Source organism: Populus euphratica, unplaced genomic scaffold (assembly GCF_000495115.2).
Source record: "Populus euphratica unplaced genomic scaffold, PopEup_1.0 scaffold1.1, whole genome shotgun sequence".
Classification (NCBI taxonomy): domain Eukaryota; kingdom Viridiplantae; phylum Streptophyta; class Magnoliopsida; order Malpighiales; family Salicaceae; genus Populus; species Populus euphratica.
In genome coordinates this window covers 8576019-8603135 of record NW_011499845.1, presented here as the reverse complement: position 1 = coordinate 8603135, position 27117 = coordinate 8576019, and the positions used below count along the sequence as shown (strand labels likewise).

The following is a 27117-nucleotide window of genomic DNA, read 5'->3' as shown; positions in this document are numbered from 1 at the left end:
ATATATTTTTTAAATGGAAAACATTTTTAAAACAACTGGAATCATACTTTTAAAAATATTTTTTTAATTTAATGTAAATAATTTTTTTTATTGAATCAAGAAAATAATTATCTAGAAATATTATCTTAAAAAAGTGTAAAAAATCATGTTAGTTGCTAAAATTATGAAATTCACATAATAATAATAATAATAATAATAATAAAAATAAAAATAAAATAAAAAACAGGTAACCACTTAATGGAATCATGGAACATGGTGAATACTCTAGAAAGCTGGAAGGGTCCTACAATTTGATTACTTTTCCAAGCACATATTCTCGTTAAAATGGCAGGAATATAATCCAAGTCTCCAACTTTAATCACCTCAATAAAAAAGTGAGAGGCGCCTTAATGTGTTTCACAAGTCGGCTGGGCTCTATTTTTGCCGAAAATTGATTTTTTCTTTAATTATCTATGTTTTTAAATTGTTTTTTATATCATAAAAAAATTAAATATTTTTATTTTAATTGATTTTTAAATAAAAAATATTTTTTAAAAAATCATTACTACAAAACCAAATATCATTAAAAATATTATTTCATGTAATTTTTACTTTTATTTTTAAAAATATTTTTTTAATATATTAATATAAAAAAATTTAAATTTTTTTTTTAAAAACCAACCAGCATCACCCTTTCAATGACTCAATGAGGCTCTGATAGCTTCGAAAACACTTGTCATCACCTGCGATTTTTGAAACTGGCACTTCTTTACTAGCTTTATCATGAACCTGGGTCCCACCCCATTATGAGACAAAGCACAAATCCTTTCAAATCCGTGAATATCAAAGGAAAAACTCATTTTGAGAAGGAAACAAGCAACCTGCCACTCGCAATCTTACATTTGGAGCCTCCATTTCCGTTTACTCAGCAGTCAAGTTTCCGTAAAAAGCAGATCCCCCCAATCTATCCTCTTTCCAATCAAAGCGTCATCCCATCTTGATATTTTTATAGCCGTTCAAAATAAATAAATCTAAATAAACAAATGAAATAAACCTGGACCAATCATAAACCAACAAAAAGGCATCACCCCGTTCCTCCAATCACACGTAATCACCTCTCCCTCCCTCTCCTCCTTATTTAACAAACTACGTCCACCTCACTCCATCACGCGCTAACTTCAAAAAATCAAATCCACCGCCACTTTGCTTTGTTTTCCTTCCTCCAGTCCTCTCCTGTCTCCTCCCTTTCAACGCTCACCCCAGCAACTCAAAATGGCGGCCAATCTTGGCGCCTACACACGCGCGACTCCACGCGCCTCCCTCTTCTCCAATACCAGAACCTCCTTTATTATACAGTCCCCACCATTCCTTAGCAAAACAAGAACCACCAAAATCACTAGAATTAGGGTTTCAAATGATGGCAGTAACTCCTACCTGGACATGTGGAAAACGGCTGTTGATCGCGAAAGGAAGACCGTCGAGTTCCAACAAATCGCTGGAAATTTAGCTCAAACCGATAATGACAGTGATGATGATGATGATGATGATGTTACTGTTGATTTGGAGAAGAAGAGCGAGGACTTCGAGAAGATCCTTGAAGTCTCCAAGGAGGAGAGGGACCGCATTCAGCGTGTGCAAGTCATTGACCGTGCCGCGGCGGCCATTGCGGCAGCTCGAGATATTGTCAGGGAAAAAAAGTCCGCTGATAAGGATTTCAATAACCACGAAAGCATGGGTGGAGAAGTGGAAGCTCAACAAGGAGGTAAATTTTGGTCTTATGTTTATATTTTCATTCAAGTTCAGTAAGTTTAATTTAAGTTAATTTTGGGATCAATAGGATTTAAGTTTTACGCTTTATATGTCTATCACGCGCGTTTTGTGTTTGCTAATGCAGAAAATATTAGATATTGTCAACTTAAGGCTTCAAGTCTTGCTTCTTGAATAGAAATAAATGAAAAAAGGAGAAGGAAGTATTCTGTATGATTTCGAACTTGGAGCTAAGATGGTGATATCAAAGTGACAGTGGTTTTTAAAATTGGAAAAAATTTGAGAAAAGACTTTAACTTTAGTACTTTAAAGCCAGCCGTTGTTCAGCTCTGTAAATGCTTGAACATAGTCCTAGGAATTATGTATCAGAAACAGTCAGCGCACATTTCTTGCCTGGGATTTTTTTTTTTTTTCATATTGGAAGCTGCTGTCACGAGAACTAATTGAAGTCCCTTTTTACTTCCCAATTTGAAGACCAGTTCAGTTCTTGCAATTTATACACCAGACGTTGCTGCTGAAATAAAACAAAATAAAGCCACATCTCTTTTCTTATGCAGCAGGAACAGAGAGTAGGAGCATCTTGGTGTCTCGACCTGAGTCTTCTGCAAATGGAGTTCCTGGTCCAGATTTTTGGTCCTGGACTCCTCCTCCCAGCAGTGATGGAAATTCAGACGATTCCAGCAATGTGCTGAAAGTTAGGAAATCTTCAGATGCTCCTTTGACAATCCCAGTGGCAATGAAAGAGCGATCTGCGGATTTTCTCTCAATTCCATTTGAGAGTAAACTTTTAGATACGAATCACAGTTCTCCTATACCTCCACTGCAGTCATTAGTTGAGGTTGAAGGAGTAGAGGTCTCTGAATCCATTCTAGAAATGCCTTCTAAAAACGAGGAAGAACATGAACTTGGAGTCCAATTTTCAGCACATGCAGCAGAAGCAGCACATGCTCTTGAGAAAGATAAGGTTGATGAGTTGTCATCCTATGGAGTAACTGCAGATGGATCAAGGTGTTGGAGGGAGACAGGAATTGAGCAAAGGCCTGATGGTGTAATTTGCAGGTGGACGATGACCAGGGGGGTCAGTGCTGACCAAGAGGTCGAGTGGCAAGAAAAGTTCTGGGAAGCTGCTGATGATTTTGGCTACAAGGAACTTGGTTCAGAGAAATCAGGGCGTGATGCAACTGGAAATGTGTGGCGCGAGTTTTGGAGGGAATCCATGCGGCAGGTCATAGTGTTTCTCTAAATTGCAATAACTAAATGTTCTTTCCTTTTGTATTTTAGGCTTTGTGATATAGATGATTCAAGTTGTCTTGCCTATTGAAATCTAGATTCTGATGCATGCAGGAATCTGGGCTTTTGCATCTTGAAAAAACTGCAGACAAGTGGGGGAAGAATGGAACAGGTGACGAGTGGCAAGAGCAGTGGTGGGAACATTATGGTGCATCTGGTCAAGCAGAGAAATGGGCTCATAAGTGGTGCAGTATCGATCCAACCACAAACCTTGAGGCTGGTCATGCTCATGTTTGGCATGAAAGGTGATGGAAAAAATTCTGCACATCATAACAATCTTAAATTTGTCATCATTTTTTTTATTACTAAAACATCATTTTTGATTTGGGCTTCTAGTCAAGACGATCATACTTGAACATATTGTGGTGCAAATCTGTGATTACATTTGGAGATCTTAAATGTCAACGTTGCCTTTGAAGGGACCTTCTTTTTTTTTCCTAGACTCTAGAAGTTTTCTGTGGCATAGGCATTTACTCACTTTAGTCCCTTCTCTTCAATCTATTACTAGCTTTTCTTAATGAGTCACTTGTTTTAGTTTCTTTCCATTTTATTGGAAAAATTCCTCTCCTTTCTTTCCATTTGCAGTCCCAAGGGAGAGTCAACTCTTCTTTTTACTAGCCTTCGGCTTCTTAGCCTGCTTTCTTAGCGCTACACCTCTTCTTCTCCCTAAGGCCTTTGTTTGTCTTGCTGTTGACCTTCAGCCTCTTTCCCGGTCATAGAGCCTAGATTTTTAGCCCTGCTTTGCCCATCGCCCTTTACTACTGGTCCAGTTCCTCGCAGACCAGAAAAGGATGAAAATAGGAGTGAGAAGGCAGTTTCTCTTTACTAAATATCTCCACTCCTCTGCATCGTGATTTGCTGGGCCTTTGCCAGGATGAGCTCAAGCTTGGTTATGCAGGGGCTTTGTCAAGCTACAATTAATTGTCGTGGTTGACAATTAATTGATGTCGCGGTTCTAAACTATGACAAGGAAAAATGTGCTATTTTGCCAAATCTTTTTGTTGCAGTGTTAATTCTCCTATTTTTTAAAAATTTATATGCTAATTGCCCAGTTTATCCAATTGATTTAGACTGTTAATTTATTTTTCATATTCATATTCAAGCAATTGCAATTTTTTCGAAGTTGGTACTAGAACTTTTACCTTCCTGAAATCTTCAACTCTAGTGATTGCCTCAATGATTGCAGTTTTGTTCTTATTGTTTGTAAAAGTGTTGACATACTGCTGGTAATAGGTGGGGGGAGAAGTATGATGGACATGGAGGCAGCACAAAATACACTGATAAATGGGCTGAGCGCTGTGAGGGTGATGGTTGGGCGAAGTGGGGTGACAAGTGGGATGAAAATTTTGATCTAAATGGTCATGGTGTCAAGCAAGGGGAGGCATGGTGGGAGGGAAAACATGGAGAGCGGTGGAACCGCACTTGGGGTGAGCGTCACAATGGTTCTGGATGGGTTCACAAGTATGGGAAGAGCAGCTGTGGGGAGCACTGGGACACACATACCCAGCAAGATACATGGTATGAAAGATTCCCACACTATGGTTTCTATCACTGCTTTGAAAACTCAGTCCAGCTCCGGGAAGTTCAGAAGCCATCGGAGAGAGATGAACAATGAGCTCCCAAATTTCCTTTCGATTTCTCATCTCTTCCTTTGATGTTGCTTAGGAAAGTCGTGTATAATTATTGGTTGATCCTTTGCAAAAGAACAAGCTTTCCACTGAAGTCGCAATATCTTTTTTCTTGGATATGGTTCTTAATGCTATCCCATGAACTGTATGCATTTTTTTTTTTCACTTATACTGTGAAAGACAGTGTACTTGATATTATATCAATCATAAAGGAAAGTGGTCGAGTGTGCGTTCACCGAAATACTATTTTGCCGGGAAAGCTTTGTAATGGATGTAGATTTTCTGCAACTATTGAATTTCGCACTGCCTTGCAATGTTACTCTGTTCTGGCTAGTACTTAATTCGGTTGTGGTCACTCACTGATCATGACTTCTCCTCGTCGGCCAAGAAGTTTCAGGCAGCTTGAAACTAAACATGGATCATTTGCATCAAAAAGCAAGCAGCCATCACGACTGATTCAAAAGCAGCCATCTTCTTTTATTATTTTAATTGTGTTGGCATTAGCCATGATTCTTGTCATCGTTCTCAGTTTCCAAGAACACCATACGCGCATTATCAATAGCTTGAACAAGAAGTGTCCCATTTCTCCATTGCAAACCCAAGATGATCTGAATTCGCATGTGTTATCAGAAAACAACGAATCCCATCTATCTTCTGAAGAAAAATCTTACGGAGTACACTTTCTGATGCCTTTTTTAGTGGCAAACGTGGTTCCGTAACAAGCTTTTACTTCTAAATGCGGTCACAGAACTTGTGCCTTGTCGGGCAGAAACATTAATGGCCAGGCAACTGAAGCCTTGCCATCATTCATGGGGAATGGACAGGCTTAGGCTATAAAAAGGAGACGATTGTTTTAGAAACAAAGATATTAACCAAAATTTGCTCTAAACTAAAGCAATGGTGCAACATGTATCGGCCATGAGAGCTTTCGAAAGTCATTCTCGATTCAGTATTATAATCGGAGAAAGGTTTCATGTCTATAATTTCAATGATTTGAACACAGATATCCTCAATGTGCATTGCAAATCAAATGCCGATGTTGATCCTGGTGGCAAGTGAGACATCCAGCGCACGTGGCTCCCTTTAATTACTATTTATGTTATTTTTTAATATATTACAGAATCTTTTTTGGCCCATTTTAGTTTGTCAAAACAATTTCCATAAAAACATCATTCCTTATTTGGAGATTTTTCTTTTATAGAACACACCTTTTCACCCACCTAAATTGTTCTTAGAAAAATATAGTTAAATTGAAAAAAAACAGTATTAATTTTACTATTTAATTTCAATCAATTGAGGTTTGATTTTTTTTAAAATATTCCTTCTCTATTTTTTAAGCTCTTTTATTTATCTATATTCTTTTTAAATACTAATTAGGGGTATTTTTATGTATAATTAGGGAGTTTCTTTCGATCATTGTAATTCTATATTATCTCTGGGGTTATTGTAATCTAATTTTTTTTCTTACAAATTATTAAAAAAGAGTAATATACGTTGCCGTTTCATAAGCTCAAGAAAAGATAAAATAATTTTTTTTTTCCAAAACAAACAAAATGGTTTTCAAATAAGAAAGAAAAGAAAAGAAAAGAAAATGAGAACAGTAATAAACGTCGCCGTTTCAGATAATTGAGGTGGGAGTGGAGAGCTGAGAAATGAAAACAACAGCCCGTTCAGTGGTAGCCAGCAAAGAAGTACGATTTGTGGTGCCAAATCAACACAGGCAAAGGGAACTCTAAATTCCTATGAAAAAAAAAAAATGTATCTTTGATTTTCTTCCAAATCTCTCTGCCTCCAAACCAAGCCGATTTTCTCTCTGTGTTATAACTTTGGTAAGCCATTTCCCTGTATTGAACCGCCACAAACCAAAGTGATCAAACGCTGAATTTTTATGCTTCACAGTAGTTTCAAGCTCTTGAAACTTGAAAGTTTCCCACAATCCTGACATCTGAGAAATATTTTTGCTTGTTGGTTTTTCTTTCATTTACCATTTCATGGCTTCTTTATTGCTCAATGGACCTCAAAATGTGAACTTCACTGGTGGCATAATCCCAGCTGGGCTAGGTTTTGTAGGTTCAAATCTTCATGTTAGTTGTTTTTCGTCGAAAAATATAGTACCACGCCATAATAGGAATCAAAATTCAAGAATCTTAGCACCCAGATGTTCTTTATCATCTGCAAGGCCTGCTTCTCAGCCTAGGTTCATACAACACAAGAAAGAGGCATTTTGGTTCTATAGATTCCTGTCTATAGTGTATGATCATATCATTAACCCTGGTCATTGGACTGAGGATATGAGGGATGAGGCACTTGAGCCTGCTGACCTCTATGATAGGAGGATGACAGTGGTAGATGTTGGTGGTGGTACTGGGTTCACTACTTTGGGTATTGTTAAACATGTGGATGCCAAGAATGTTACAATTCTAGACCAGTCACCTCACCAGCTTGCTAAGGCTAAGCAGAAGAAGCCCTTGAAGGAATGCAAGATAATTGAAGGGGATGCTGAGGATCTTCCCTTCCCTACTGATTACGCAGATCGTTATGTATCCGCTGGAAGGTAAGATTGCGAAAACACCTAGATTTATTATTTGTTTTGTTTAATTTGAGGCTATAAATAGCTATTACCGTATTCTTTCGTTGTTATTTTACTGAAGGTATAGAGATGTTGTGTCTTTTTTTCTGAATGAAAGACTCCAGTTTTGTGCATAATGGCTATTTTCAACTTAATTTTCTAAATACAATGTACATCAAATTATGCTGTGGCTGTGTATCCCAGTATTGAGTACTGGCCGGATCCCCAACGTGGCATCAAAGAAGCATACAGGGTGCTGAAAATAGGAGGGAAAGCATGTATTATAGGTCCCGTCTACCCAACCTTTTGGCTGTCTAGATTTTTTGCTGATGTGTGGATGCTCTTCCCAAAAGAGGAAGAGTACATTGAATTGTTTAAAAAGGCTGGATTTAAAGATGTCAAACTGAAAAGGATTGGTCCAAAATGGTATCGTGGTGTCCGTCGGCATGGTTTGATAATGGGTTGCTCTGTGACTGGCGTAAAGCCATTATCAGGAGACTCTCCCCTGCAGGTGACGTACTTTATCTTTTAATATAGCAATATGAACTTTTGCTGAGATAAACCCTTGTTATGGTTCCTTGATTTCCTTTCTATGGTAACTACCTTAATTGCTATGCAACTCACAAACTTTCAACAGATCTGTAATTACCTGGATGCATTCTATTTACAATTTCTCATAATGATTATCAAGTATTTTGATTGTTGTCCAAGAAATTCTTGATTTTGTTAGAATTAATGGATTAGTGTGGTGCGGGGTCTTAATGGCAAACAAGCATTAAAATTTAGCTTGTGATGTTAGCGTTTCCCAATGCAGTTGTGGCAGCTTGCATTGGTATTCCACTGTTGTGGAATGAGAGGCATGTTATGTGCTGGTAGATCTGGTCATGATTCTTCAAGTACTAACTGTTTTCTGAAGTGCCCATGAAATCGTTGCTGGATATTGGCTGGTTTCTACTGCTTGCTATGGGCATCAAATAAAAAGCGCAAATTGGTGCATCATTTAATAAGACTGATGTAACATAGCTTGCCATTTATGAACACATATTCGCTAACAGAGTCAAACAGAATTTGCACTGACTAATAAATGGATCATTCCCCACTGCAATGCTCTGAAGCATCAAAATTTAAGCAGGGGAGGATATAGCAAAACCAATTGGGGAAAACAAAGTGAAATAGTAATTAGCTCAGGGTTTTCCATCTTCCTTGAAGTAATTATGAGGATGATTTTCTCCGTCTCTTGTATTAAACTTTTCAGAAAGTACGAGATCATCTTAGGTTCCGTTACACCGATTCTGTTGATAATTAGAAAAGGGACGACATTTCATCAGAAGTTCAGATTTATGAGAAGTGCGATGCAGTAAGGCTATTTGGGTTTTGCATTGAACCAAATTTCTCGACTTTCGTTGAATTTTTTTCACCTGGGAGATCTCTCTATTTCTTTGCTAGATAATGCTCTAATAGATATCAATCCATGAGGATCATTCTTAGTGTGGGTGGTGCTTCACTCTTTGGACAAGACAACACTGATTAAAATGAAGTAATTGTAGACAAGGACAGGGTGACCAGCAAACATAAAGCTTTGTTCTTGATGCATTGCATTGATTATTTTCCGTTTACCATTTTGAAACAACATTCTTTCAAAGGTTTTTCCTGGATTCATCTCTCCATAAGATCAATATAGACATTCAGATTTATGACTCATGAATGTGTATATTTGATACTTCCCGGCTTCTTTTCTATGTAAGATTTATGACCCATGAATGTGCATCTTGATACAGCTTGGTCCAAAGGCAGAGGAGATTGAGAAGCCAGTGAATCCATTGGTGTTCCTTACGCGATTCCTTCTCGGGGCAATTGCAGCCACATACTTTATTCTGGTTCCAATTTACATGTGGCTCAAGGATCAAATTGTCCCAAAGGGCATGCCTATATGAAATGGTGGAGGAAAGTTGGGAAAATATTGGACACCATTTTCTGTTCTAAGTGGCTGGTTGTTTATCACAGTGATTAAGCCTGCTCTCTTTTGTCTTTTATATTACTGTTGAATCAAGATAGTTGAGACATCTTATCAAATAGATCGACGACCCTGCCTCAAGCTTTGTATTACTCTTGGTTGTAACCTTAAGGCCTTAGCGTTAGGTTTGTTATTGCAACAGTAATGTAGAACGTCAACCAACTTGATTTGTAACTGAACCGTGGTTTCTTTGTTCCTTGTACAATTCAACCATGCTTTTAATAGTAGTTTACAAAGCAAAAAGGGTGCCTACTGGTTCTTGTCATTGTGGAAGGATGTGTTGTCGCGAAGAAAAGAGGAAATGATGTATCAGGAAGTCATCACTAATTTGTCTTCAAGTGCAAGAATTCATTTGTTGTGTAACGTGAGTTTTGAATTTCTTTTGCTTAAAGTAGGTCGTGAATATATATATATATATATATATATATATATATATATATATATATATATATATATATATATATATATATATATATATATGTATATATATTGTGACTACACGCATTTGTTAACCATTAATCATCTTTTTCTTTCATTGTGATTTGATTCCACTAAAATCTTCCCTTTTTTCACTTTTTTTCCCCGTTATAGTACTTAGAATCTCAAAAATCATATGCTAAAACTCCCATTTAGCTTGAATGTTGCAATGAATTGTTTGGATTGTTGATAAAATATATAATATAAACCCTCAATTTAATTATGAAAAAGTAACAATATTTTCAATTAAAAAAACCCTATAAAAGAGGGCTATAAGAGATTTCATTGTTAAGGTAGTGTTTGGAAATGAGGTGTAAATTTTGTTTTTAAAAATTTTAATTTTTTTGTTTAAAATAATTTTTTTTATGTGTTAACATTATTAAAAATATTTTTTTATTTTAATATATTTTTAAATAAAAAAAAGTTAAAAATAGTAAGTATGTTAGAGAGCGTATTGTTTGTCTAAGTTGCATGAAAATTATTGCATCAGAGAATTAAAAAAAAACTACTGTCTTAAAAAAAAAAAAAAGGAAAATCCCAACTTCTAAGAAAACAGGGAATTAAATAGGAAATTATTTTGATGAATCCCAAGAATTAAATTATGATAGGTCCCATGTATGAAAGTAGCATGAGTGGATTAACAGTGAACTGGGCCAGCAATTTTCCCTAATGGACATCCTTTCTATTTCCATCTATCAATGGCTTTGCAGGTGGAAGACTTGCCTTGACCCATCATCCCTATTCATCAAATTCTTGTTCAAACATGCATACTTTGAATGCCACATTTTTTCCATCTCTTCTTCCATTTCGTGTCCAGGGAGTCGAAAGCTTCTCGTAATTGGTGAGGCCGAGTCGTCAGGAGTCGATTTCCTTCGAATTAGTCCTTAGGTCGACATTCTTCCCGGGGGAAAACTATACAACTTTGAACGAAAAGTCCAAGTTTTGGACCAAGACCCACGTGAATGCTGGACCTTGTACAGTTCTTTGAAACGTACTTACCGTACTGCGTTCAGCAATGTCGAAATTACCTTTGACATTTGAGCTCAATAAAGCGAAAGCGCGTCGACAGGTAGTCGCATTAAATATGCATCTTGCTTCATTTATGGGTCGCGGCTGGCAGTAATCACACACCATTTAAACAAATTAACCACTACGTTGTATTCTCCAGTCGAACAGCCCATCATATTATATTATCCTCTTGATTCGGCCGAATATCCTAACCTTTTCTGATCATAAAAAAGTATATATATTCAACTGTGTTTACTGAAAGGGAATATGATATAAGTTCATGTTCGCAGCAATTTTTTTTTTCGAATGATCAGCAGCATATAAAACGAACATGTTACGAGATGGAAGGTTTTTGCTTTTTGTCGGAACCAATTGAATGTACCTTTTGCGTTATGGATGCTTGACAAAGTTAACTGTTACTAATTTTGATGAACAATACCATACACCAGGTAGATTAGCCGCATTATGTCGTGGCTGTGACTATTTTTTCTTAACATACAAAAAAAAACTACATGCGAAACTTGAGATTTAAAAAAAAATAAAAGAAATGAATCATGGAGTCTACTGCATCAATAACCCTAGCCAATTTAATAATATTTAAAAAAGATAATAACAATAAATAAACTGAATTGATAAAAAAAATAACAACATAAAAAAATCTAAATAAATTTATCAAATTTGTGACTCGAGACAAGGGATTAGAATAACAACTAAAAACAAATTTAATTTATAATCAATAAAATATTAAAAAATATTTCTAAAAAGAAGAGTTCACTAAAACTAAACCTTCTAAACTCGTGATTTCGGTTATAAAACTGACATCACATTATAAAAGATAAACCTGAAAAAATTACGAAGCAAAATCCTTAATAAACTAAATATCAAGGGATGAAACTAAATAAAAATATAATTAAAAACTATAATAAAAAATAAAGAATAAATGTTTGTTATTTTTTTTTCAAAACTCGTTGATTTTATTTGTTAAATCTTTATCAAAAAAATATAATTTTAATATTCTTGTAGAATAAAAAAATCAATTGATTCGGGTAACCTTACTCAACTCACTCAACCTGTGGTCAAGAAGCTATCTGGGGTTAACCCCTAGATCGAGTTTAACACCATGATCAAAAGAATGAAGATTCAATTTTTTGTTAAATTCTTGTTAATTTTTTTAAAACCCAATGATTTTCTTTTTTGTAAATTTTCATTAAAAAAATATCATTTTTACATATTTATAAAATAAAAAAATTTAGTTGTTTGGGGTAACTCTAGGCAACTCATCTAACCTATAATCATAACATATTTGTCTGGGAGACAACCTCTAGATTGAATTTAAAAAATATAATTAAAAAAATAATGATCAAATTTGATATGAAAATCAAATAATGAGGGATGAATCTAAAAAAAAATAAGAAAATAAATGAAACCAAAAGAAATTATAATTAAAAAAATAAAGATTAAATTAAAACTAACAAAACAAAAATCCAATATGAATTTGAAAAAAAATCAATTAGAATAAGGATAAAAAAAACTATTAATTAAGAAAAAAATCAAATCTGACATAAAAATAAAATAAAATGATAAAATTTAAAAAAAAAGTATAAAAGAATTTAAAGCAAATATAAAACAATAAAAAAAGGACCACAAATAAAATATTTTAAAAGGTTCGGATATTTTTCAATTTTAAATTAGTGGAGGAGAGAGAAAAGAGAATGGAGAAAAAAATTTAACTACTATCTAACAACAACAATTATAACAATATATGTCAGTAAGAAAAAAACGCTATCTCCATATGCTTTACTTGAAAAAATAGTTGAGTATTTTTAAAGATTGGAGGAGATGTTATTTGTCGTCAAAATAGCAGAGATACACTCCACATGTTAGCGCGTGATGTGATCAGCAAGAACCAATAACTTTTTATGTTGGTTTTTTGGTTTTTTTGATAAATATCAAAACATGCCTAACTTCATATGAAAATTATAAAAAAATTAAAGTATAAAAAACACAAATACTCTTAAAAACAAAAGTATTTATTTTAAAATCAAATGATACCTCATTGTGCTGAAAAAAAGATACTAACAAAAGAAAACACCTCTCCCAAAGCAAACAGAAAATCAGCCTCTCCCAAAGCAAACAGAAAATCAGCTTCTAAGAATATTTTAAACTTTAAAGTTTAAAGTGTGAAATCAAGAGAGAAAAAGGTATACATACCCCTCACTAATTTTACAAATATCCCATGAAAATTTTTAAAAATACCCCCAAATCAGCGTATTTTTCTCTTCCAATGATAATTTGGTAAATTCATCGTGTGAACCCAAAAGTGCATTATTGAGAGTAGCTACACGAAAACACCGACCTCTTTAGCTATTTTCTGTAATGTTTTTATACTTGCGAATAATTTAATAATTAGGTGTGCTTGCATACAATCTAAGCCAACAACATTTTACAATGACATTTCTAAAGCAATGCACGGCGGAGGAAACATATTTGTGGGTCAACAAAACGCGTTGATTTCGATTTCGATTTTCGCCGGGTGGACAAGTAGGTTTTGTAAAAGATCTCATCTCTTCATCTCGTGCAAGCAAAGCACCGTGGCCTTTGGGTAGAAAAGTTAACTTGGGGAACCAAACTTTCCCGTCGACTCCTTGAATGCTCTGTCTCCCGAACTTCAAACCCTTACAGCTGTACAAATCTTGAAGTCAAATATAAAATTCATAAATACATCTGTAGGTAAGTGTAAACCTTATGCTACCAATCAGAATCTTAATTTAGTCTTAGTAACCTTTGCTCCACGCAGATGGTTCTGTAATATAGATCGGGTAAAAGAAACGAAAGGTCCACTGGTCCAAAAGAGGGACAGCAGATGGCCTTTTTTTTATTCTCTTTCTTTGCCAAAGACCACAAAAACCAATCCAGACATAAGCTGATTTGACTCGTGATTTTTTAAAGAGGAAAAAAAAATAATAAGAAAAATCTTACCACAGTACTTTACCGCATTGGAGTTCTACATAAACCCAGCTAAGGTTGAGCTATACTCAACATACCCTCTGTGTCTTTACCGAAAACAACGTACTCTCTCTTCTCCCCCCTCACTTGTAGCCTTTTGTGCTCAACATTCTCTCTCTCTCTCTCTACCAAAAACAACTATCAACATTCTCTCTCTCTCTCTCTCTCTCTACCAAAAACAACGTCCTCTCTCTTCCCCCCCTCGTAGCATATTGTGCTCCTCTCTCTCTCTCTCTCTACCTCCCCCACTAGTCAGAAAGTTTTAATTTGTGGTGTCTTTGAAAACAAAATGGCAGAGGTACTAACCGAAGAACAGATTGTTGAGTTCAAAGAAGCCTTTTGTCTGTTCGACAAGGATGGAGATGGTTAGTTTGTGATTAGCTTACGAGTTATATCATTTGTTTGACGTGTTTACTGGTATTAATTAATCAGATATATGCTTGCAGGTTGCATTACCATTGATGAACTGGCCACGGTCATTAGGTCACTGGATCAAAATCCAACCGAAGAAGAACTTCAGGATATGATCAGCGAAGTTGATTCGGATGGAAATGGGACCATAGAGTTTGCTGAGTTTTTGACTTTGATGGCCAAAAAAACGAAGGTATATCACACACACACGTTACGCGTTAGTAACAAATATATATAAATGTATATATATTAAGGCTATAATTTGAAATATATTTATGAATTTACCAGGAGACTGATGCGGAGGAGGAGCTTAAGGAGGCGTTCAAAGTGTTTGACAAAGATCAGAATGGCTATATATCAGCTAATGAGGTAATGCTCTAATCAATTTGGCCTTCCTTTTCATTTCTTCTTCTTTGCAATGGCATTAATGTATATATCATCTTCATTCGAGAATATTATTCTTGAATAGAATATACGGCCATGGTTATTGACCATAAGTGTTATACGGTGAAAACTAATTCAAGATCTTAAAAAACTCCTTACTTGTGAATTCGGTAGTATACTTTTCACATAATTGAAAATTCAGACTTCTAAAAAAATTAGAAATTCTCAAATTTAAAATGATAGTGCTGTTCATGTTATCGAACAATCGTCATCTATGTCCCTTGCTTTTATTTTTATTGAGAGTTGACGTTGACGAGAAGTGGGGGTATCGTAAATCCAATAACATAAATAAGTAGGTGAATGATGTTGACAAAATTGCCTTCCAAATTCTAAAGGGAAAATAAACCATAATATTTATACACACACACAAAATTTCTGTTTTTGTATTTTCATGTATTATAAAAGTTTTTTTTTTAAGTTTTAAAAAGATATTTAATTGATTTTTTAATGTTTTATGATGATCTTAATATGCTGATATATAAAAAATATTATAAATGTTTTAATATATTTCTGATATATAAAAAAATATTATAAATGTTTTAATATATTTTCAAATAAAAAATTATTTTGGAAAGTTAGATAAATCATAATTTTAAATACCTTGTTTTATTTTAATTTCTTTGTAGCATATTATCCTTATTTACCACTTTTTCTAAAATATAAACAATAGATGATGTCAATAAGGTGAGGTTACTGGTGATAAATGTTTAATGAATATTCAAGCAGATCAATGATAGTTGCCTTCGTGAAAAGGAGAGGACACCTTATCTAAGAGCTCGTGCTCTGCAGACACAATAAAATTAAAATGAAAAAGGTAAACCCTTTGATATTGATATTCGGGTAAAAATAATTAAATATTGTACCATATATTTAATGTTTAGTTTACCCATCAATCCGTATGAGATAAGCTGTACGATTCAGCATGCAATGAACATTAACCATTTCCCATGGGACAGTGCATTTGGTTCGTAGCATTCTACTTATTTAATTTAATTGGAAAGAGATCTCTCTAATCAAATTAAAAACTTGCTCTCCTTGTTCATGCTCAGTTGAGGCATGTTATGATCAATTTAGGTGAAAAGCTTACCGATGAGGAGGTGGATCAGATGATTAAAGAGGCTGATTTGGACGGTGACGGCCAGGTTAATTACGACGAGTTTGTTAAAATGATGATGAACGTGGGGTGAAAAAACAATCCCAGGCGATCGGATCGAAGATGCCGCACTCAGAATTCATTGAATTATAACATCTTTAACTCCATAAGAAATTTGCATTCATTTTTAGTAATGTTGTTGCTGTGGTTATGTAGCCAGCCAACCACGGATCATGACCACAAATTAGAATGACCTGAAAAATCACTATTTCATTTTTGTTCAAAGCTGAATTGTATTCTTTCTTTTCTACTCCAGAAGTTGTTTAAATATGTTTTTTTAATGGAAATACGTTTCGGAATATCGTGTGAATGCTGACTTTCTAGTACGTGTTGCATGGGATAAATGCTTCGGCGAAGGCAAACCCCACACCACCGGGTCCCTCCGGCCCTTTCCGTCAAATTGTCTCTCCTGTGATATGCTAAAAGCTACCGGTTAAAAAACACGGCAAATCAGTCCTGATTTCCGAGATGAATTCAATTGAGTCCTTCGAGAAAATTCATTTAGCCAAAATTTACAAGAAAACCCATAGAATCCACCAACCATGCTGGGATGCGCATCAGTTGAACTATTTGACAGAATAGCTTGAAGGGATTTGATTAGAAAGGTTTCTCCCAAGATAACGGACCGTCTTCCTATCTACTCTTTTTCTACGTAGGCTAGAATAACTTATTTGATGTAGCATCCAAGAATTTTTACTGCTCTGAACCATTAAATAAATATATATATTTTTAAATTAATTATTAACTAATATATATGAATTTTTAAAATTAATATTAAAGTTTTAATTTAAATATATTATCCAGAATATTAAAAATAAATTTAAAAATACATAAAATTAAAGTAAAAAATAAAAAAAACTTCACTATTAAAGTTATATCCTCCATTGTTTTATTAAATATAATTTATCTATAATCGATTTTGAATTAATATTATAACAACTTCTCAATCGTGATAAAATAATAATTTTATATTAACTGTAAAATAAAATAATTAATTTTTTTCTCTTAATTCCTCCTTTCTTTACTTGATTCTTTTTTAAATTAGTGTTTTGTAAGTTAGATTTGTAAGTTTATAAAGTTATTCTTTTATTTATTTATTTTTGATTTCTTTTATGTTTTTCCTTTACTTTTCTCTCTTGCCTTTTCTTTCCTTTTTTTTTTCTATTTTATTTCTGCCCAGTCGGCAACATATAAAAGGAAAGAAAAGTTGATTTGTTTTATTTTTTAATAGCAAATAATTATTTTACCCTTAATAAGTTATTTTATTTTTATTCAACAATTTTTTTTTGTTAATATTACCAAGCTCTGTTCATCTTAAAATTTTAAGTAGACTTTATTCAAAATATTTTAATATTTCTTATAATTTCAGCTCAATCTGATAATCGGATTGAAAATTACGTCAAATAACATAAAACTAGTTAAATTATAATTTTTCATTAAATTTCTAACTTTCTCTACAAATTCTGAAATTTTAACCCAAATTAAAATATTATTTTACAAGACTCCATGTAAATTTTCAAAATTTTATATATAAAATTAATTCAAAAATATTAATAAAATTCTGACCTGTATTAGAGCCCACCTTAACCCTTAATATGACGAGGCACTTGGTAGCACCTATCAGTGCTAACAACACTTGATTTTAGTAACAAAACCTAACACTGGGTTTTATTTTTGCTGTTAAAATCATGTTTTTAAAATATTTTAAAAATAACAACTATTTATTTACGAATCACCTTATGATATTTCTTCGAGGCTAACCATGCCCCCCCTCCCCCCCCCGGTCTCTCTAGCTCCCGTCTTCCAGCTACATGGCTGGAAGAATTTCGTATGTGCCTTGAGGACGGCTCTAGAGTCTAGAAAAACAGTAACGCTAATATTATTGATCTCAGAATGCCTGTCTGCTGGCCTTTCTCGAGTAGCTTCCTTTTTTTTCCCACCATGAAAATAATGTTAGTAAAAGTCAAAACTCTCGAATTTCAAACATAAAGCTTCACTACGATTGTGTTATAAATAGAATAAACAAATAATACAATCAATGGCAGCAGCAAAGCTTTCTGGTTTACAATTTCCTTTCCAAACCCTCCAATTTTTGTCCAACAAATTAACAAACAAACAAACAAACAAAACTTACAAAATAATTAAATCAAGAGAATCAGCTAAGAGCTTGCATCAAAATACAGCGCAATGCAAGATTAGAAGAATTATAGAAAGGAAAGATCACAAAAAAGTTACAGATGTAAAAGATTTAGTAATCACTCTTTCTTGGGTTAACTGAACCAACCGACAGTTTCTCCTTTCATCAAGACTCCATTTCTTGAAAAACTTGAATTAAAATGAAATTCATTCAAGAAAATCTGAAAAGTAAAACTCGAAAACTGGGAATTTCTATTTAATTAATCACTGTTGCGCAACACATGCACTGACCAAAGAGGGATGTTCTGCGCTTATGTTTCTCTTTACCTTTAGGAGAAGCCGATGCCACTTCCTTTGTAGGTGAGTTCCACAGATCCTTAGTTGTCTTCTTTGCAGCAGCATGGTTATCTTGTTTCTTTGGTGTAACAACAGCATGAGCCTCTTCATCTTCTTTCAAGAAACCAAGGAATGGTGTTCTTGACTTCTCAGAATCGCTTCTTTCCAGAGCAATCACGTTCTCTTCAACTGACAATGCTCGCAGTGTTTCGTGACTACACTGAGAAAGCAGATGTGGACTTTGAAGGCTGACATCAGACTGATCTGATAAGCTTTCAACTGTAGTCTTGTCTTGATAAAGAAGTGGAGTCTGATCTGATTCCTCACTCCTTGCTTCTATTCGGAGATCAAGATCAAAGCTTGGAGATTTTCGCATCTGTGCATGAATGTTCAGGTTGTCGGGATTTGATCCAGTGCTGAGCCTCCCCACACTTTCTTGTGCCTCATAGCCACCCTTTGGAAAGATAGTTGAATCAAGTTTCTCACATTGATCAAAAGCTAAAGATTTGGTTTCTCTCACTACCTCTCGAGCTGCTATGAAATAGGATGAAACTTCTTCCTGAGGCTTGTCCATTGCCAACTCAACTGCAGAAGCTGAGGTCTCTAAAATAGTCATGACTTCCGCTTGGTCAGTAGAAACCTTTGCAACAAGGAACTCCTCGCAACTCTCGGGCTTCAATTCCAAGGTTAACTCATTGCTGCCTTGAGTATCGCCAGATAACGTTACCTTTTCTTGTTGCTGATCCTGGGACTGGAACAGAGAAGCCGGAGCCTGGGGGTTATATGCCTCTGCTTGTACTGCAAGTGTTTTGGACACCAACTGTTCCCCGCTTTGCTGTTCTTGTCCACCTTTTTCAATGGCAAATGGAGCCTCTGTCTTCTCCCTTATCTCTTCGACAATTTGCTTCTCTGCTGTCTTCTCTTCCTCCAGTTTACAATCTGTTTCCCCTTCATTGCTTTTCCAGTTGGACATGGATAACTCTTCTGGAACAATTCCAAGTTCAGGGACTATCATAGTGTTTCCTTCAGATTCCTTGCAGCCGTCTTCAGAAGCTTCACTCTGGATGTCGTTGAACAAGTCAATGTGGTTGCCATTCTCGGCAACCTTTGCCTCCTCAACTTGACAGCTTCCGTTGCTAGCAGGATCATGAGAAGCATCAACTGAACTCTCCTCATTATTCTTGAAACTAGGCCCGGGAAAAGAATCAGTTTGAGATGCATGTTCCAAGTCAATATCTGATACTCTATTTGAATCATCCATTAACTGATTCGGGCCGTAATGATGCTTGTTAACCTCCGTTTCCGAATCTTTTCTCGTGAATTCAGTTTCTTCAGTAAGGACCATGCATTTATCTTCAGGCACAGATAGTTCCGTATGACAGTTTGGTGAGTTAGCGAGAAGATTAACCTCTGGCTGTGACTCTGAGCAATTGTTTCCATAACAATCCATCTCCCTGGTGAACTCTTCTTCACATCTGTGCTCACTTTGAGTATCTGATCGTCTCGTTGTTGACTCCATAACAATTGATTTGCTTAAATCGTTTCCAACCTCATTTCCAACTTCAACGTCAACTTTCTCTTCACTAAGCATCTTATCTTCTTGAGGTGCCATTTCTTTCTCCGACAAGTCACCCATTTTCTTCTCCATGTTTAGAGTGGTCCCAGAAACAAGAATTTCATCCAGATTGTCAGAAGCGCAGGTCTCCACCAGGTGACCATTCTCCTTAGTGATGATATCTTCAACAACATTTGATCCTAGGATATTTTCACTTGTTTCCAGTGAATTAGTGCTATCTTTCACAGATTGTTCGGAATGATTTTCAATAAACTCCTGTTGATCAAACTTCAAGTCCATAGATTCTTGAGGTTCTGGATCATGTGATGGTGATATCGTGACAAAAGTTGAAACTGACATGATCTCCTGTTCCTCTGTTGCCATTTATAGCAAAACAACAGAAGTTTATACTAGGCTTTACTATTTTTGTAAATGTAAAAATCACTTAATAAAAATACAACATGATTGGCAGGAAGTAAGGCGATCAGAATAGGGTTTCACTGGGTATCCAAGGATAAGCTAACCTTTCTTGAAGGAAGCTTGCCTCTCTAGCTGATTACTGTTTGCTCCAAGAACAGTCTCCTCCAAATCAGACTCTGTTGACTTCTCATCACCTTCCAATTCATTCAGAAAAGAAGCTGGATGAAATTCATTATCTCCATCACCTACTTCATTTGGTTTCGTTTCAGCTTTAGGAGACTCCGGAGTTGGATGAGCTTCTGCATGCTCTACAAAAGAGAAGGTCTCCTGAATCGGATGAACTTCAGCATGTTCTACAAAAGAGAAGGTCTGATTTAGTAAACAGATGCTGAGCTCTGTTTGTTTTGAACAGGAATTTATTTATTTTTTGGTGGAACTAGCCAACAGATTAAAATCACTCAGTTCAACTTAACAAATCCTCAGTTCCATTAACCAACAGATAAAATTCATGAAGATATGTGTGCATTCCATATTGATATTGGTAAGCCACAAACCTGCCTCATCCGATGTCTGGTTATGATCATGAGTATCTCCAGAACCCTTTCGATCATCACAATCTAACCCTGTCACTTTTTCATGATTATCTTTACTCTCTCCTGCAGGAACTTCATGGTTTTCTTCTTTCACAACATTGGCATTAGAAGGTGCTTGTACAGATTTTTCCTGAGCCTCATCAGTCGTGCTATCTTCCTCTGCATGCATTAGCATTGCAAATTAATAAGCATCACAATTACCAAGTGAAAAGCTGAAGTAGATTTCTACCCGTACCTCGCAGTCCAGATGTGTTGTTGTTGCCCATCTCATTTCCCATGTTCAATTTTCTAAATCCTGAAATATAAATGACGCAGTAAGATGAAACATTCAACGAAAGTCAATGGCGAAGGCTACTCTTTTTGTGGCGGTATATGAACTGAAGGGGATTCAAATTCAAAGTCCACAAGTGTAAAAAATACATACATGATGATCATTGTTTTCACATGCCTGTAGCTACAAGCATTTCACTGGACATCTTTCTGTGAGGCTGCCAGAGTGTTAATACTTGATTAAACTCGCTACTTAACTTATATTGCTTAAAGCATAAGCCTCATTTTTTGGTCACCTGTCAGCTAAACCCGATCCATCACTAAAAGGAGTGGCCAATTTTATCCTTCCATTCTCTTTTCCTTTTCTCTGTGACTTTGACATTCTGTGATCTGGAATTCTATACTATCCATGCGACACTGTTTATTAATTAAAGTTCACTGTCGGCAACTAAATGTGCCTTTGTGTATCCTGTCAGTGGCCCGCCCTTATGATGACAATGTGCTGAATTCATTAGCATTATTATTCCACCTTCTAGGCAATCCTAAAGGAATATCTAGGCTAATCCAACCTAGCCTTGCTAGCTAGTTGGCAGTTTTGTATAAATGCATTGTTGCAGATGCTTGTGCAGTTTTTACTTCGTGATCTACAGGTATAATATTTGGTTCCACATTTAGCATGAAGAATCATGTTGGAACCATGTAGCTTTCCCGAAGTTAAAATGGGTTGGTTGTTTATGAAAGCCTCCAAGAAATGTTAGGCATGTGTGGAAAATCATGGAAAGGTTCCCACCACGCAATTACCTCCTCCATATTGGATTTCAACATTCAGATTGAAAAAAAAAAAAAAGGGTCTCAAGGACCTACAGACCGACCCAACATATATGGTCGGTATGGGTACAAGGACATGGACAGAATCCAAGATTAGAATTTTTACCACGCATAAAATTATATGCATTATTATCCGTTGATGATTTAATCCATTTTCAACTCAAAAGATTTCCCTGCCATTATCTAATCATGTGGCTCGAACTCGAGACTTTGAAACCAATGATTAGGCTTAAGCCAAATGTAGGTTATAGATTGGTCAAGTTCTGCCAGTAAAGTAGCAGATTGCTTAACATATATTCTGCCATGGGTGCAGAATAATAGTTATGATGAGGCTTTGAACAGGTGGGTCTGCTATTCAAGATTTCTTGGTCTTAAAGCTTATTCTACCTGCTGGGAGGCTAAGGACAGGTATTTTTTAAGGCTAACCATATTATAGCTTTGCATTGCTTTGGAACTCTCTACCTTTGCACAAGCTCAAAAGTTTGGCGAACTGGACCCCCACTCTCCTTTTTTCTAGTTGAGAGGAACATGAAGAAGAGTTGTTAGAATTTTTTTAGCGAAAGATTAGCGGCTGAAATCATGATACCGCATTGTATACATCTGGGGCAGTGTCTTTCCCATTTTACAAGACCAACGTAGACGGTGAAATTTGAGGCATGGATTAATGCAGGCATCTTTGGAATAACTAGAGGTTGTGTGTAAAAATGTCCGTGCAAGTAGTTTAGGAGCTCAAAAGGGTTCGAATAAATTTGTTGGGTGAATAAAATTTATTGTGAGAATACAAGTAAATAAAAATCTCTTTAGGGTCTCCCTGGAAAAAAGAAGAAAAAAAAACAAAGAAATTGTGGGGTAGGATTTAGGAATTAGGATCCATTAAGACAGGTTTTGATTCATTCAGAGAAAAGAAAAGGGAAAAACTCGGGTTGGGCTTCCTCTCAAGCTAAGTCTCGGGTAGAATAGTTGGGCCATCCTAAACAGAAAGGCTCAGAGCATGTCCAGTTATACTTGCGGGCTGCCAAGCATACGCCTCACAGTAGCCCAACCAATAGGACATAAAACATTGTGGACTAGCAAACACCTTTTCCACGCTGTCCTTAGGACGAATTTGAACAGGATGCCTTACCATCGTACGGCGCCCGAGTGCCGTGGGATAATGGGTGTTTAGTAATGCGGCAGCTATTATAGTTGTAATTTAAAAAAATTATTTTATAAAAAATATTTTTAGTTGAGGTTGGTTTAAAAAAATAGATATTTAGTTAAAATTACAGTTGAAATTGAAATAAAAAAAAATAGTTTAATGTGTTTGGTTAAAAATACTTTTAAAATTGAAGTTATAAAATAATTTTAAAAAATATATATTAATATTGATGATTTTAAATTTAAATATTATAAAATCAATTACTCCTATTATATCATAAAATAAAAAATATTTTATATAAAATATTTTTTATTATTCTATTAAACTATTTATAATTCCATTACATACAAAATTTATTCGATAAGTACTATAGTTTTCATAAATTTTTAAGTATAGATAAAATATTATCATGTATAAAATTAATATTACAGTACAAGTGAATTTAATTCACTTTATACTAGTTTTTCGAGAAAAAAATATTTTTCATATCACAGTGCTAGTAAATTTAATTCACTTTAAACTAATATTTTTTTAAAAAAATAAAAACTTTAACACATTAACAAAAAAAAATGAACAGTACAAGAGAATGCACTGTTCATGCGAACATTGCAAGATAAACATTAATGGAAAAAAAAATATAATCTTACACTCAACGCAATAAATGTTCTTGAGAAACAATAAAATTGAAATGATTGAATGCATTTTACAAGAGATAAATGTTGTAGAGACAAACAAAACAAGAAGTTATAAAAAATTAAAAAAAAAAAGTGAACAGTACAAGATTGCACTGTTCATGTGAATAGTGCAAGTGAATTGTATTGTTCACCAATGAACAGTACAATTTACTTGCACTATTCATGCTAATTGATATGTTCAGTGAATAATGTAATTATCATGTACAGTGCGTGAAAAGCATAAATTTATTGTTTTTCATTACCTACGTTCCGAATGTAAAAATATATAGGAATTACCAAATGACTGCCAACTATGTTTTTAATAAAACGCAGTCACAGCCGCATAGCCAAACACCATCTAAATAGTAAAAGGATGTCTTATAGTTATATTATATGGATTCCTTCTCCGCCTCCTCCTCTATAACAGGCTAATTTCATCTACTCTCAGTCTTATTTACAAACCAACTACCATCTTAAGGTTTGTTATGAAATTTTAAAAATAAAAAATTTATTCTAATTTAATTTTTTTATATATTTTTTTATCATTCTGGTATAAAAAATATGTAAATAAAATTATTTTAATATATTTTTAAATAAAAAAATATTTATAATATAACATCAATTACTCTCAAGCAGGCCAAGGAATAAAGAAAATGCATTTGATATGTTCATATTGATTTGGAATCAAACAACACTTGATACCCCGAACAAGCTTGTGCAGGCATGTCTATATATATATTATTGATGCATGTGTGTAAAAATTATTAAAAAACTAATATATTAATTACCATATTATATTAGATGATAGTTTTATTTACAAAAAAAAAGCACTGTTTATAAACCTGGTCTAGTGGTCGACCCAACTCAAGGTCCGAGTCAATCCTTTTTTAATAAATCAAAAAAATATAATTTGGTAAAAAAAAAGTTAATAGGTTGATTTTACTAAGTCAACAAGATTTTTTTATTTTTTTTATAAACTCGGTCCGGTTGTAATTTTGGATACCGGATCAACTGGCCGGGCTAAATTTAAAGGAAAAAAGTTTTATTTGAGTGAAAGTTGTTAGGAGAGTGTTTTAATTCTATCACCTCTGATAATTAGTCTTACCTTAATTCAATCTAGCATTTAATTGTCTAGACTAAAATTAAAGAAATAATGTTATTATACCGGCTTTTTTTTCCTTGTAGAATTGTTTTGATATAAATTAAGTGAGAAATAGGGAAACCATATAAGCTCTTATTTAGAGAGCAATTTGTCATCGAAAATTATATTAAAAAGACAATTTATAATTCTTTGTGGACATATTTAAAGAATTTATATGTGTGTGAGGACTAATATGAACTCTTGGAAGTCGCGGCCCCTTCCACTCGAACGGTGCCGTCTCAGTAATTAATTCCGACTGCATTTGAAACATGGAGGAGACTGATGAAGAGAATAGATTTTTTCTTATTCTCTTGTACCTCGAGAATTAACTCTACCAATTGGAGTAAAATATAAGTCTTGTGGAAAGGGAAATTATATGATTGGCAGAGTTAAATCGTGGACAGAGACGACGAATCCAGTGAATGTCATCGTCGAATTTGAAGAATCTTTGCCTAGCAATTTAGATGGTATCGCGGGTTGCCGAGGCAAAGGTCATTGGTGGATCCTTTCCGAGAAATCGTCATCATTTTTCAATACTTTCCGCTCGCTTCGACTCATCTGCTTATGAATTTCTAGGTTTTCTTTTGCTTTACTCTTTTACAGCTACATAGAAAGACGTCCCTCCTTCTCTTCTTTACACTTTCACAAGCAACTTCGTTGAGAAGGTGGTTTTGTTTACGTGATTATGACTGTATTTTAATTAAAATATAGTTTATAGTTGTTTGGTAAAGAAAAAATTGGTTTATAGTATATAAATTCCATATAATTTTTAGGTTCAAAACATGATTAATAAAAAATAAAAAAATCTTGCTTTTCAAGTATTCTTCATATTAATACTGTTAAATAAATAGTATAATTAACATGAATAATGTATATTGGTACATTGTTTAATTAACATGCAAGAGAATTATTTTGTTTATTTTAAAATGATGAACAATGCAATTTATTTATACTAATTTATTTATACTGTTCACACATATTTTTTTTAATGTTAATTTTTTTAATATTTTTTAAAAAAACTAATTTAGAGTGAATTAAATTTATTTATATTATGATATGAATGATATTTTTTCCTGAAAAACTAGTATAGAGTGAATTAAATTCACTTGTATTGTAATATTAATTTTATATTTGATAATATTTTATCTAATTTTATTACACGCTCAAAAAATTATAAAAACTATACTTCTTATCAGATGGATTTTGCATGTAATGGAATTATAAATAGTTTAATAAAATAATAAAAAATATTTTATATAAAATATTATTTATTTCATGATATAATATGAGTAATTAATTCTACAATATTTAAATTTAAAACCATCAATATTAATATATATTTTAAAAAATTATTTTATAACCTCAATTTCAAAAGCATTCTTAACCAAATACGTTAAATTATTTTTTCTTAAACCTCAATTTCAACCTTAGTTTTAATCAAATATCTATTTTTTCAAATCAACCTTAATTAAAAATACTTTTTATAAAATAATTTTTTTTAAACTACAACCACAACAGCTATCGCAACACCAAATATATTCTTATAATCATGATGTAGAATCTCGATTTATTTAGTGTTTGTAGTTATAATAGTGATTTTAATGATTGTTATTTTTTAAAATATTTTTTGGTGAAGATATAGTAAAAGTAATATTTTTTTATTTTTCAAATTTATTTTTACTAGTAATTAATACACCAAAAAGACTTACAATCATAAAAAATTAAAAATTAAAAAAGAATTCAATATCGTAAAAACAAATATATTCTCACTTATGATGGCAAGCAAGAATGTGCTTGCAGCGAAACATGCCATCACAGTGTTATGGAATAGTTATAGTTATAGTTATATGGGTTGTAAGATGTTTGAAATTCAAATATCTATAAGTAATCAATTTTAAACTATGGATTGTAAATGCATAATATAAATTTAAATAAAATGATAAAATTTTATTAATAAAGTTATTTTTTTAACACTGCAACGATCATAACGGGCATTTCAATCAGACATCAGCTAAAATTCTCTGATACATCCTAAAACATAACAAAACAATGTTACAGGATGAATATTTTTTCAAAAACCACGCTTGTAATTGCCTTGCCAGTCAATTAAATGAAAAGGAGGACTAAGTAGTGGAGTGTTTTGAATTTTATTTTTTAATGTTTTTTAAAATATATTATTTTAGTTTATTCAGTTTTATTTTATGATTTTGATGGGTTAATATAAAAACTAAAAAAATTAAAATATTTTTAAGTAAAGAATAATTTTAAAAAATATCATCC

The 27117-nt window shown here is 33.8% G+C and overlaps 4 protein-coding genes and 1 long non-coding RNA gene across 8 annotated transcripts; 3 read left to right on the top strand and 2 right to left on the bottom strand.

The window, feature by feature from the left end:
• Positions 1–1101: 1101 nt before the first annotated feature.
• Positions 1102–4979, top strand: LOC105127653 (uncharacterized). Of its 2 annotated transcripts, none has more exons than XM_011029039.1 (4): positions 1102–1741; positions 2307–2971; positions 3091–3281; positions 4270–4979. In XM_011029039.1, exons 1-4 carry the CDS (start codon positions 1252–1254, stop codon positions 4649–4651), a joined length of 1728 nt encoding a protein of 575 aa, XP_011027341.1. In that variant the 5' UTR covers positions 1102–1251; the 3' UTR covers positions 4652–4979. The 2 variants fall into 2 exon arrangements, with proteins under 2 accessions (XP_011027341.1, XP_011027333.1); XM_011029031.1 differs by having other exon boundaries at positions 1103–1741; positions 2304–2971.
• On the bottom strand, positions 3288–17419 carry LOC105127686 (uncharacterized). The gene is made up of 3 exons (XR_842684.1): positions 17409–17419; positions 3988–3991; positions 3288–3491 (listed from the first exon to the last, which is right to left on the bottom strand). It is a non-coding gene; the product is annotated as an uncharacterized LOC105127686 (long non-coding RNA).
• Positions 6341–9585, top strand: LOC105127667 (2-methyl-6-phytyl-1,4-hydroquinone methyltransferase, chloroplastic-like). Its single transcript, XM_011029048.1, has 3 exons — positions 6341–7218; positions 7438–7744; positions 9012–9585. The coding sequence occupies exons 1-3, from the start codon at positions 6656–6658 to the stop codon at positions 9165–9167; spliced, it is 1026 nt and encodes a 341-aa protein (XP_011027350.1). The 5' UTR covers positions 6341–6655; the 3' UTR covers positions 9168–9585.
• On the top strand, positions 13761–16024 carry LOC105127678 (calmodulin-like protein 11). The gene is made up of 5 exons (XM_011029056.1): positions 13761–13846; positions 13885–14103; positions 14185–14342; positions 14438–14518; positions 15643–16024. The coding sequence occupies exons 2-5, from the start codon at positions 14028–14030 to the stop codon at positions 15778–15780; spliced, it is 453 nt and encodes a 150-aa protein (XP_011027358.1). The 5' UTR covers positions 13761–13846; positions 13885–14027; the 3' UTR covers positions 15781–16024.
• Positions 17420–17723: 304 nt separating the features above from the next.
• On the bottom strand, positions 17724–21425 carry LOC105127635 (uncharacterized). 3 transcript variants are annotated; one of them, XM_011029003.1, is made up of 5 exons: positions 21211–21425; positions 21022–21081; positions 20748–20945; positions 20298–20546; positions 17724–20153 (listed from the first exon to the last, which is right to left on the bottom strand). In XM_011029003.1, exons 2-5 carry the CDS (start codon positions 21062–21064, stop codon positions 18139–18141), a joined length of 2505 nt encoding a protein of 834 aa, XP_011027305.1. In that variant the 5' UTR covers positions 21065–21081; positions 21211–21425; the 3' UTR covers positions 17724–18138. The 3 variants fall into 3 exon arrangements, with proteins under 3 accessions (XP_011027305.1, XP_011027321.1, XP_011027313.1); XM_011029019.1 differs by having other exon boundaries at positions 20298–20501; XM_011029011.1 differs by having other exon boundaries at positions 17724–20147; positions 21211–21424.
• Positions 21426–27117: the final 5692 nt, after the last annotated feature.

Excerpts from the sequence above, each read along its gene's own strand:
- LOC105127653 (XM_011029031.1), top strand. The coding sequence starts at position 1,252 with ATGGCGGCCAATCTTGGCGCCTACACACGCGCGACTCCACGCGCCTCC. Across the intron at positions 1,742-2,303 it reads AGTGGAAGCTCAACAAGGAG|CAGGAACAGAGAGTAGGAGC; the intron begins GTAAATTTTGGT and ends TTTCTTATGCAG. Across the intron at positions 2,972-3,090 it reads GGAGGGAATCCATGCGGCAG|GAATCTGGGCTTTTGCATCT; the intron begins GTCATAGTGTTT and ends TGATGCATGCAG.
- LOC105127667 (XM_011029048.1), top strand. The coding sequence starts at position 6,656 with ATGGCTTCTTTATTGCTCAATGGACCTCAAAATGTGAACTTCACTGGT. Across the intron at positions 7,219-7,437 it reads CGTTATGTATCCGCTGGAAG|TATTGAGTACTGGCCGGATC; the intron begins GTAAGATTGCGA and ends TGTGTATCCCAG. Across the intron at positions 7,745-9,011 it reads CAGGAGACTCTCCCCTGCAG|CTTGGTCCAAAGGCAGAGGA; the intron begins GTGACGTACTTT and ends ATCTTGATACAG.
- LOC105127635 (XM_011029003.1), bottom strand. The coding sequence starts at position 21,064 with ATGGGAAATGAGATGGGCAACAACAACACATCTGGACTGCGAG. Across the intron at positions 20,946-21,021 it reads CAACACATCTGGACTGCGAG|AGGAAGATAGCACGACTGAT; the intron begins GTACGGGTAGAA and ends TAATGCATGCAG. Across the intron at positions 20,154-20,297 it reads GCAAGCTTCCTTCAAGAAAG|CAACAGAGGAACAGGAGATC; the intron begins GTTAGCTTATCC and ends TGCTATAAATGG.
- LOC105127678 (XM_011029056.1), top strand. The coding sequence starts at position 14,028 with ATGGCAGAGGTACTAACCGAAGAACAGATTGTTGAGTTCAAAGAAGCC. Across the intron at positions 14,343-14,437 it reads TGATGGCCAAAAAAACGAAG|GAGACTGATGCGGAGGAGGA; the intron begins GTATATCACACA and ends TGAATTTACCAG. Across the intron at positions 14,519-15,642 it reads GCTATATATCAGCTAATGAG|TTGAGGCATGTTATGATCAA; the intron begins GTAATGCTCTAA and ends GTTCATGCTCAG.